The sequence below is a fragment of the Podarcis bocagei genome (genome assembly GCF_964188305.1).
Source record: "Podarcis bocagei genome assembly, chromosome: 1".
Classification (NCBI taxonomy): Eukaryota; Metazoa; Chordata; class Lepidosauria; order Squamata; family Lacertidae; genus Podarcis; species Podarcis bocagei.
Genome location: NC_138125.1, coordinates 93,557,233 through 93,569,403, shown reverse-complemented (window position 1 = coordinate 93,569,403; position 12,171 = coordinate 93,557,233). Strand labels below are relative to the sequence as shown.

At 40.5% G+C, this 12,171-nt stretch overlaps 1 protein-coding gene across 1 annotated transcript in view; it reads right to left on the bottom strand.

Moving 5' to 3' along the window:
* GLI2 (GLI family zinc finger 2) overlaps positions 1–12,171 on the bottom strand; it is a 204,104-nt gene that overhangs the window by 155,343 nt on the left and 36,590 nt on the right. The window contains exon 2 of the mRNA XM_081206449.1: positions 2,270–2,435. Coding sequence (XP_081062575.1) covers positions 2,270–2,414 — 145 coding nt within the window. The 5' untranslated portion in view covers positions 2,415–2,435. The remainder of the gene's footprint in view (positions 1–2,269; positions 2,436–12,171) is intronic.

The window sequence follows — 12,171 nt, the reverse complement described above, 5'->3', positions numbered from 1 at the left end:
AAGTGGTGCTTCAGGTTAAGAACAGTTTCAGGTTAAGAACAGACCTCCGGAACGAATTAAGTTCTTAACCCGAGGTACCACTGTACCTGAAATTTTAAGCTGTCATTTTATAATCCACACTAAACATTTCAGTGCTTTTATACCCATATAAAGCATCATGAGCTGGGCCTGGCTTTCCCTTAGGGTAGTGGGTGGTAAGCACAGCACTGTTGTACCATAGCAGTATTATGTGGTTGTTCAAAAATATGGGGTGGTATTATGCAAATGTTTTGTGCTAGTGCAAGGTGATTTCCTTCCTTTTCCCACCTCTGCTTGTCCCCTGAGCTGTCCACAAATCTGCTCCAGAGGACGGGAGGAACCCCAGAACAGATTCAGGGGACAGGTAACGTAGGGGAAAAACTTTCTGCTACACAAGGAGAAATCCTTGCATTGATGGAACATTCGCCTTAGAACTATGTTGAGTACAACCCGTGGTGTACAGTTGTGTGGCTGGTTTTAATGGTTTTATCTTGTATTTGAGACATCTCTCAATAAAGTTCTTTCCAGAGCTTATGAGTAACATTTGCTGTTGTTCTGTTTTGTCAGTGATGTCTAAAAGATTTTCCCCACTGCCCACCCCTTAACCGTTGTCCTGCATATTTGATGCTTTCACAGAAAAACAACAACTGGGAGGTTTCTTTTTGAACAGGTGAAATATAGACTTACACCTTTTGAAATTGTAAGTAGTTATAAAGAAAGAGATGGGAAACTTTCTCACTTCCCCTGGCAAGCCCATGTTATCTACCAAATAGCCAAGAAAACAAAGAAAGCTGATGGCAAGGGGGGTGGGGAACTTATCCTACATTCTTCTGTTCAGGGGACTATGTAGTGTCAAAAGAATGAGGCAAAGATATATTCTGAAACACAGTCTTGTCCAGCAATGAGAAATATTTTTGAAAGGCCAAAAATCAGCTGAAAAAGTTTATACAGCTGAAAATGCCACTTGTCACATTCCACCGGTCAAGTCTCAGCTAATTTGTTCCTTCATTTCCTGCTGTGAGAGGTCATTCTGTCCCATGCAAGGAAAACAAGGAGTGGTTGGTGTCTAACCAGAGCAAGCAACAGTTCTCTGATTTTGCTGTGTGTGATTCTCTCTTACAACAGCAAATACCAACAAGTTCCCAGTCAGCTGTACACAAATGTAGGGTTCAGTGAGCAATCCATAGCATATTCCCAGGCAGTTCCGGTTTGCAAAACTCCATTTTTACTAGAGTTAGGTTTCTCTGGGAGATACCCAATTAATGAGGCCCACGGGCCAAATGCAGCCCCCCCCCCAGACCTCTCAGACTGGCCCTCCGTACTCTGCCCAGGCTATGCCCTCTTTTTGGGCCAGAACCATTACTGGCCCTGCTTTGCATTCCCCTCAAATCATTTTACCTGGCTGGAATGTATCCTTCAAGTGTCATAGTATCTTTTGCTTGCCAGGATGGAAGGTGGAGAGTTGTGTGTCTGGCTACACTCACTTTTGCTATGACAACTATTTCTATGCAGCCTGTGGAAAATTGCTCCTGAGGGAATGTGAGCCCCTTGAAGTAAGTCATACTCAGAGTTGAGCCATTTAAATCAATGGACTAACTTCAATGGATCTTTTGGATATCATCCTCTGTTAATAAGAGTCTTTAGTCCTTTCAGGCTAGCCACTTTCCCCATATTCTTTCTGATTCACATTAGTCAGCATGGGGCCATCATGATCTGAATTCCTTTTATGCTTTTATATTAACTATAACTTTAAAAACACACACACAAACACCTAAATTAAACAACAATCAGCTGTTTGGGTGACTAGTTCGATTTTTGCTGCAGGACAGGACAGGACAATAGCAAAATAAACCACAAAACCTGTAAATTATAGTGTTCTCTGCTGGAAGACAGAACATTTTGCATTCCCCTCCTGAAGATGAATTACTCTGTTCATTCCACACAGGCATCCAGGAAACAGCAACAACTGACAATCAGTACTATCTCTAGAGTTAATTTGAATGCAAAAGCCACATGCGTCTCAAAACAGGTCCAGGTTGCTTCGTTAAATATATACTCTCTGTGAAGGCATGGGATCTGCAGTCTGTCAACTTCCAGTTGCTTTAACTTTCTAAGACCAAGAGCCCCAATAAACTCAGCATATTCACACATGAACATATGCCTCTGTTCATATTAAAACCTAACAGTCTAATGAAAAAGAGCCCCTGTTGCTTTCAAAGTGTGGGAAACAAAACAACAACGAAAAAAGTACCTCCTTGTGTCACTGCTGCTGCTGCGGCTGCTCCTAAAGGAGTTGTTTTCTTCGTTGCTTCATTAAAACCATTGCCTTCCAGAAGGGCATTTTTCCCTTCTTTCTTTCCAGCAGCAGTTGAGGTGGATGTTTCCATCTTAGACATACATATTCCAGCTCCCCAGTCCTTAAAAACAAAGAAAAAAATAGCAGTTCAGACATTTCTTCTGTGAAAGATGCAAAAAAAATGGATTCATGGAGGACGATTGATCCCATTCCAAAAAATAATTAAAAACACAAACATTCATAGATCTGTTTAATTGCTCACCAAGTCTTCGTTAAGCTATTGTAATTATTACCAGAAAGAGCACGAATCCCCAAAAGTGCCAAGCTTTCAACTTTAAAATAATAATAATAATTTAGAGTTGACTTCCTGCCAACAGTAAAAAAAAAATTACTTTTGTAAATCTAAAGTTGCCTTGTGTGCCAGCAGCCAAGGTAAAAGGAAAAAGCTTTTGGTCTGGACTATTTATTAAAAATTGCATAGGTAACATCACTTAAGAATCTTAAAACATTTTATATCCTTCAATGGGGATTCTTTGAAAATTGTCCATTCTCAAAGCTTTCCGCAGCCATAGCAATTGCATAAAATTGCAGGAATTAATGATACTAGTAAAGAAAATACACTTCTGGGAAACCACGTCTACGGATTTTGAGCTTAAATAAAATTTACTGTTGGTTTGTTTTGTTATTTTTATTTTACTTTAAAGGGAGAACAACAATGCACATGATTCTGCCAACTTTAAGCATTTTAGATCTTATAATTCAACTGAGGCTGTACTTTAACTTTCCCACTGAATGAACAGGACACAGCCTAGGACGTTTTACCACACTAGGCAAAACTAAAAATGCCGCTGTATATATGCACACATGAGGCAGCCAGGGGAGTAAAATGAGACAGACAGTGGTGAGTGGGGATGCAGTGGTGTAGCAAATCCATTGCAGCTGGGCAGATCTGCCATCTGAAGCAATTGCCTCACCCTGCTTCATGGGCTGGCCAACCCTGACAGGACAAATTTGCTTAACTTTGGCTGGATCCTCACGCCTTATACATTTCAGCATATGAGAGAGATGGCAGTACTAAATTATTATACAATGTGAAAAGATTTTCCGCATCTCAACATGGGGTGGAATTTAATGTCACGCTATTACAAATGTTTCATCTGCACAAGCATTCCAGCTTGGTCCTGCCTCTCCTCCCACTGTGTGCTGTTCTGGGAATTTTCCCAAACCCCTCAGAGTCAATTTCAAGAGACGTGAGGGCGTGGAGAGTGGGCAGGGTGAAGCCCCCCTGCACAGGTGGAATGGGAGTCCTCCGGTGAATCCTGCCCAGAAAACACAATCTTACACACACACAACAGAAATGGCAATTTAACTTCTTGAGTATACTCATGGGTGTCTCAGGTGGGGGATACTGCCTCCCTGGAATCCTCAATGTATTTCTTTATTTTAACAGACACATGCACATCCACCAAGTAAATAAGAGGCTTAGAGTGATCTCTGAGGCCACTTATTTAGAGTGGCTGCCAGACTTGGACTCTCTGCACTTTTCTGAAGGAGAACCTTCCTGGGCCAGATGAAAGCTGCTTCTTCTTGCCTAATGATGCTGCTTCTGCAAATGTTAAAATAGCAACCATGATGTAAACCTCAAAAGAGACAGTATCCAGGTTCAAGCAGGGGCAGGACATGGGAATATCCCCACTGACAATACCGAGGCAGCTACCAGCACTGTACAATTTGAAAGACAGAAAAAGACTAGCTATAAGGAACTACACTTCGAAAGAACTTATACAATGGTACCTCGGGTTACAGACGCTTCAGGTTACAGAAACTTCAGGTTATAGACTCCTCTAACCCAGAAATAGTACCTCAGGTTAAAAACTTTGCTTCAGGATGAGAACAGAAATCGCGTGGCGGTGGCGCGGCAGCAGCAGCAGGAGGCCCCATTAGCTAAAGTGGTACCTGAGTGGTACCTGAGGTTAAGAACAGTTTCAGGTTAAGAACGGACCTCCAGAACGAATTAAGTTCTTAACCCGAGGTAGAATTGTACAATGCTGGACTCCTACAGAAAGTTATGACTTCAGGCATGATAGTATGAGTCCAAAAGCATTTTGCTATGCATTGCTTTCTAAATATTCTCCTTGGTTAACATACTCTGCTGTCATTGCCTTTTATTCCCCCAATCAATAGTATGAGCAGCACAGGACATATTCATTACCAAAGTTTGTACCAACTACAAAGACTTCAATGAAGTTGCAAGAGAGTGCTCACAAAGTGGATGCCATAGAGGTTCTAACTTCCTTTCTGGCATGAACAGGAAAAAAAGCTACCAACTGAGCAGCAACAAACACACCACTCAAAGTAATTCACTATAAAATGAAGGATCAACATAGGAAATGTTTTATTTGGGCTATTTGCACTAATTAAGAAATGCAGTATGAGATTAGATCATCACCCCCCCGAACTTCAGAGCATGGGAAGTCACCCAAAAGATATATAATTTGGCATTGAATATTTGGCTTTTTTGATTGTATTATAATTTGGAATGTTTTAATGTGGTTTTTATTGGATTGTTAAAATGGAAAAATTAATAAATATTGTATTAAAAAAAAGCAAAGTAATTCACTATATACTAAGCAAGGCGGAGTTGTCCTGATTTCCTTAATCAAAAACTCATGATCACAAAGGAACCGTGCATGTCTTCAAATTTGTTAAACACTTCACTCTTTCTTATATTGAAGAGATAAAGAAGAGTCTTTTTCTTATTAAAAATGGATCATGCATTTCCCCCCCCTTTTTCACACACGACTCTTAAGAGTCACATTTTAGCCAAGGACATCAGTAGTACATTAGACATCCTTAGGACTGGAGCTCATTATGCTTCCTGGAAAGCACACAAAGTAACTCGGAATAAGTGAGACTTTCACTGTCAAGAGATGCAAAACTTGAGAGCACAATAAAAAGATGACACGGCTTTGCAATCTTCTGTGGTTTCTGGTATACCCACAACAAACAAACCCCTAAAAAGATCCAAAGAGTTAACACCTGGATATTAGTTCCTAAACAATTAGCAAGCCTTCATAGAGGCCATTCTAACCTCCATATGAAAAGATATCAGCTCTTCTAAACAAGCCGTAAGATGTTGGTGCAGAAATACGATTGCACAAGCTTCTCAGCTGAATATTGGTCTAAATGACATCCTTCTTCTATATTTGTGGTTAGTATGCTGAACATACAAGATACGGTTCTTAAGAAATTTATTCACCTCCTACTTCCATTTCTTTGTTTTTTGTTGTAGGAGGAAATTGAAAAGAAGTGAGAGAGGTGATACGGGGTAGGTGAATCCTTGCATAATGATCTCAAGCCCCAGAGCATCAGAAGCTGCCTTATACTGAATCAGACCATTCATCCGCCTACTCCAGTATTGTCTACCCTGCAGGTTCCAGGCTGCTGTCATGACTAGTCCTACCTGAAGATGCTGCAGATGCAACCTGGGACCTTCAGAAGGCAAAGCAGATGCTCTACCACTGAGCTGCAGCCCCAATTGTGTTTCTTTAAGTCCTTCACCATCAAGTGATTGCCAGGATTCACCCCCCAACTGCTGCTGTAGGGGATGCAAGATTGCCTTAGAGCAGCATCTTTCAGTTTAGTCCTAAATGAGTTTATTTCAAGTCATGCTGAATAAGAAGAAAATCAAACTATCAAGGTTGGGCCATAAAGAATTGATTGTTCAGAGCTACTAACACATAGGCAGAATTATTTGTTAGTGCTATTGTTAATTAGTTATTAATTGGAGTATATACTTCTGGTTTTTCTGGTGTTATAAAACAAACAGAACAATTTTAATCTGTTTGCATTATCCTTTGTTAGCCCTCTTGAGTCTCTTCTGAGAAAGAGGTGAGGTAGTTTTTTAAAAAACAAAAATAAATAAATGTCTTTACGGACTTTAGCAAGTGTGCGCAGGGTATGTGAATCAAGAAATAATAAAGTGATTATTAAATATTTGCATTTAACAGTTAAATCCTTCTCAAGTGCTAGACTGAAAGGAAATATATATATAAAGAATGTAGTCGCCTAATCTTTGGGATTTAAGCGACTTAGTATACATAAGTCTATAATTATTTGCTGATTTAAGGGTACTGGCTGACTGAGCGAATTAGAAAGGGAATACACGGTCTTTCACCTCTAGGTCATGGGGTCAGCAAGTCAGTAATGACCAAAAGTTCTTCCCAACTGACAGCCAAGCCCCATCGAAGAAGCAATAACTGAAAGTAATTAGAGCGATGGGCCAAGGAGTGACCCAGCTGCAATGAGGCTCAAATTGAGCCACTCTGCAATCTGACGGAAAGCAGCCAGTCACCGAGGACTTCCACATTCCTGTTGGTGTCGCTGAAATTATCCTTGATATTTCACTCATCACAAAACCCTATCAAGAATGGGAGCTTCAGAAATTACTTTTGGAAATATCAAAATCAGTCAAGATGTTTGTTGCCTGCTTATGCTGTCAATTTTTTAAAGAGTCAATTTTTAGCATCCTGACCAAAGCTATAATTATTTATTATAGTTTATAATACCAGCCTGAAAGAGGAAGAGGAGGTGGAGTTGATATATTTGTGAGAGATTATTTTTTGCTAAACAATACAATCAAATCCATGTCAGAGTCTCTTAAGGTATAGAATGGGAGTTCAGATTTCAGATAATCATATACAGTGGTACCTCGGGTTATATACGCTTTAAGTTAAATGGGCTTCAGGTTACAGACTCCACTCACCAAGAATATTACCTTGGGTTAAGAACTTTGCTTCAGGATGAGAACAGAAATCGTGCTCCAGCGGCATGGCAGCAGCAGGAGGCCCCATTAGCTAAAGTGGTGCTTCAGGTAAAGAACAGTTTCAGGTTAAGAACGGACCTCCGGAATGAATTAACTACTTAACCCGAGGTACCGCTGTGATTCTGCTCACTAAAACTTCCATAGGCTGCCTTGACCAACTGATTGAAACAAAGTCCACCTGTCGGCAGAATGCTACCCAGGACAACAAGCCTGCACACAACCAGGTTCCCTCCCCCAAATTCTGGACACATGTCTTGCTTTGCTTTCTTTATACTGGGAGAAGGAATACATGCCAACTGTTTGATGAAGCCTCCCAACCCCACGATTGGTGGCACCATGACAAGCATGCAGATTTCGATGAGACACTGCTTATGAGCAGCCAGCTGACATGTCAAGGATTTTCCATTTCTCCTTTTCATGGCAGGACGCATCAAATGACTTTAAAATTGTTCATCTCGCCTGACATCTTGACGTTAAATTTGTGATGGCTTTATTAATAAAAATACTAAGGCAGCTTTATTACCAATCATTACAGTGGCTAAATTTCTCTGTTAATGAAGAATGTACAAAGTTGTCTTTTACAAAATCAGACCACAGTCTACATTTCTGAGGATGCCAAATGTATCTTTTTAATGAGGGAGTTTTATTTAAAACAAAAACAAAACCTTTCTAACATCCCTCCTCCTACCCACACATTGCTTTTTATGCACTCAGTCCTCAAGTTTTTCCACTGCTATATGTAAAACATAATTTATAAATCCACTGATGGATTATCCCTACAGAGAGCCATTAAGCATGGAAAAAAAATTCCAAAAGGAAGCCTCATTTTATTTACTAGTAAAGGTAATTCAGAAGTAGCTACCTAGCAGAAGACCTTGTGTGGTATTCAGACACAACCCTTTCCTCAGTCATTACTCAAAATAATAATAAAAAAATCTTAACCACATTACCAATCCTGCTCAACTGCATAACTTTCTCTGCAGGAAGAAAGCTAGGCACTTGATCTTGACACCAAGAGTGATTGTGGCATTTTGGAGCTGCAATATATAAATCTGTTGTGATGCTAAAATATTCAGAAATGCCCGAGATCTCAATAAGGAAACTGCTTTATGATTTGCCCTGGATGACCCCAGCTATTTTAACAGCTGCATTATATATAATGAAAGAGAGATATCCCAACGGGATTTCAAAGAAAACAACTCAGAATCACGTTCTGAGGAAAACAAAAGAGTGTTAAGCACAGCCCACTTGGTCTGTGCATAATGGCCAGAACTGTTTTCTGAGCACGGAAACAAATCACAAGTTTAGGGAGCAACAAGAATCCTAGGAAGAATGCATGTCATTTGGATTTGTCCAAAACAGCATGTGCTGCCTGCTAAAGGAGTCTTTTATTTGTTTACAACATTCTCAGACTGCCCATTCATGAGAAATATTCTAAGCAGTGTACAGAACCATGATATCTGAAACACAGCATAGACACAAAATCAGAACCAATTTAATTATTGCTGAAGTACAGCTAGTCTGACACTGCCCATTCCTCAGTAACAGTCCCTTTTTCGTAGAGACAAAGTTTTAACAAAGCTATGCTTAGGCATGGATGAATCCATGAGTTTCTGTTTCAACCAGCATACACTGGCTGCATCCGTATAATTCTCCAAACTATGGAGGGCTTGTTCTTTAGACCATGGTTTGGGGTATTATATTCCTACAGTGATTAGGTCATGTTGACAATAATTTCATGTGAATTTTGGAAAATATGACATATTCCAGGCCAACTTTATCTAGCTTTTTCAAGACATGTGAACATTCTGTGATTTTTTTTTAGCTCATCGTACCTTGTATCAAGACTAATGTTCCTTCCTCCAATGTGGATTTATTTAAAAGTATAATAAATAGGGAATTTTTGTTTTAACTATAACTCTCAGTGATGCCAAAACAGCATTTTCATTGAAAAATTAAATGAAAGGAGGAGACGTCTCTATTTCATCTGTTCTCTTCCAGGGGCTATTTATAAGAGGAAATGGCCTTGCCATACTTCTCTAGCTTCCTATGAATAAAACAAAGTTCCAGCCAAGTGTTTTAACACTGACTCAACACAGTGACTGCTGTGCTATCTTTTGCAACTCGTAAGATCCTGTTCCAGAACCAAATCCGTTTCTTCATCTCACTCTTCTGTGCAATGCCAGCTACACTGCAGAAGTAAAAACAAATCTAACTTGGTACAATGTAACAGAATCGTACCTCACAGATTTCTCTTAGCAACGTCTACTGGGTTCTTCTTTCTATTTACATATTAACAGCAAAGTGTACTTGCAATGCTGAGATGGAGAAAGGATCAGCCTAAGGTGACCAGCACAATAGTCATATATGAAGAATGACAACCTCCAGCAGGGTCCTTTCCTCATGCAAAATAAAACAAATAAGGCATTGTGCTGGAGTACGTATGACTGGCAAGGAGATTAGTATGGAAAATGCTGCGATTTGGGATTGGTTTTCTAATGCCTAATCCCAGAAATACTGTGTTATTAAATTTGATTAGGTGGGAGAGTGGCTAGCCACATGGGCTTCAGTGGTCATTGCTTATTTCCATATTGCTGATTTTGAAACTCATAGAAAACTGTTCTTAACTTGGGAAATTTAGGTATTAAATTAAAATTTAGAGATTGAGATGGTGGGACTGACCACATGGCTTCAGGTAAACCTGTCAGTGTTTATTTCCAAACACCTTATCAGTGAAGTTTATAGACGGCTAAACTAACTTAGAAAATTTAGGTACCATTTTTTAATAAAAAACAACAACACCCCTGAACCCTCACCATGCTTATGTATGCTGAAGGTTCTCATTGACTTCTTTGGGATTTGTTTGAAAGCTACAGCCTTTGCTATTTAAGAAGGTAAAGTATTCAATGCTCATTGACTCATCTGTCTCTCACAACAGTAAACAAGGTAAGTCAGTGGATGTATGATGTTGCAAAGGGTTCTCCAATATGGCACCCACAGCCACACATGTGCCCACAGAGGCTTCCTGTGATGCCCACAAGATCACCCCCATTGCCTTTCCATCTGATGAAATTAGGCTTGAAAGAAGCATTCTACATAGCTTCTATGTGTGGAGAATGTCCAAAATGGAGACTTAAAGTGGAAACCATATGTGGAGTCCATTGTGGACATCTGTATGGACACATAAACTGATTCCCACAATCCATCTGCCCTCTACTTTGCGGTGTAAGAATTAGCTGGAACTGCTGGAATTAGCTGTATGCCAAAGCGAGGCTATACCTTGAATCATGCACTGCATTGAAGCTTAGTGCTTTAGTCCAATCCCTCTTTGCAGCACTCCTGATGTACTACTCACTACAGCAGACAGGAGAGGTGCAGGATGATTGGCTCAAAGAGGGAAGATTCATCAAGAAATTCAAAGGTATACAATGACAGTCTCCTCCAGGAAGCAATACAGCAACTGTAACTGAGGAGGATGTAAGCTTTTGCATGTATAAAGAATACAAATATTGAATAATGGGGTGAAAGGCATGATGTCTAGAAAGTAGAGGAGTTCTTACGCAAATATCAGAGACATATATTGATCTGCAAGTTTATGTGAATAAGCAACCAAGAACAAACGAAAAGACGCCTTAAGCTTGAGTCAGCAACCACCATTGAGAAGCTGGCATTAAGCTGTGATCTTAAATTATATTTCACATGCTGATTTGAACCTATAGCAATAAATCATCTCAACCTATGAGCAGACATAAAGAGGCTCAAGAGACAGACACAGATTAGGCCAAGGTCCTTGCCTAGACTTGCAGGCTTGGAAGGTGGGAGGGGGGACAACTTTTGCTTTTGGAGTTTCTTTGTTCCCTTCTTGGGAAGAGGTGAGAGGTTGTTGGGGAGGAGGGAGAACAGGGAGGCAGGAAAGGGCCTTTTTGTGATGGAACACGGGGAAAAACAAAGTCACACTTGTACTTTTAGAAGTATGCCTTAATCATAAAAGATTCTTCCCCTGCAAAATTCTTTCAAGCTGAACAACTGTCAAAGCAGAGATAGCCAAGGTTGCTGGTGTGTTTCTTGGAACTGAGGTCAAGATGCCTTGAAGAGATACAGCAGTGTGTTGCCTAGGACACATCAAAAATGATGTATCAAAGACCACTGGCATGCCACATATAGAAAATGTTCCCTGTAATAGATCCCAGGTATGAAATTCCTTCCTCTCTGGTGCCTACAGGAAGCCAAGCTTGAGTGTATTCTGAAGACATTTGTATATTGCGCTTTGGGAGATATAAGTCCCTTCCTGATACATCTCCCAGTCTTATGCAATGGTACCTTGTGAGCAACTTTCACTGTTGGTTTGGAATGGTGAAGTGGACCATATATTTGTCACCTATACACACTTTCTGGAGAAGCTTGGCTTTCATTTCCAAAATACAGCAGGAATCTAGCTTTCTAGATAGCAAAGGCACCATATGCTAACACCTCTGAAACTTGAGGGGATTGGGTAAAGTCTGGGAAAACCACGGAGATGAGGAACTTGCATGATCCTGCTCTCTTTCAACAGATGTAAAACTTTTCAGCTCTCTGAGGGAAAGGGCAGCAATCTGTGGTACAACTAAAGGAGGAAGTCAGCAATTCACTTAGTGGTGGTGAATATACTCTGCCTGTAACCCACGGTGGTTGGTGCTTCCCCACCCCACCCCACCCCACCCCAGAAGCCACAGCTTTCCCCCCCTGTTTTCCATGTTCTGGGTGTAGCAGTGGGTGAATGGCAACCACACTATGTTACTGTTTGAGGGAGCAGACCAGCAGGGATTCATGGGGAGGGCAGGCTCTTTGGTGTTTGTTCATTTATTTATATGGTTAATATAATGTGTGCTTTTAAGAGGATTCCTACCATCAAGCTGTGCAAGCTAGCCTCTGAAACCATACATCATTATTACCAACCTCCCATTAAGCTCTACATTATTATGACAAGAGGCAACGGAGGATTCTCTCTTATTGCTCGGCTTGTGCAAAACTGCCTAGAATACCTGCTCAGGGC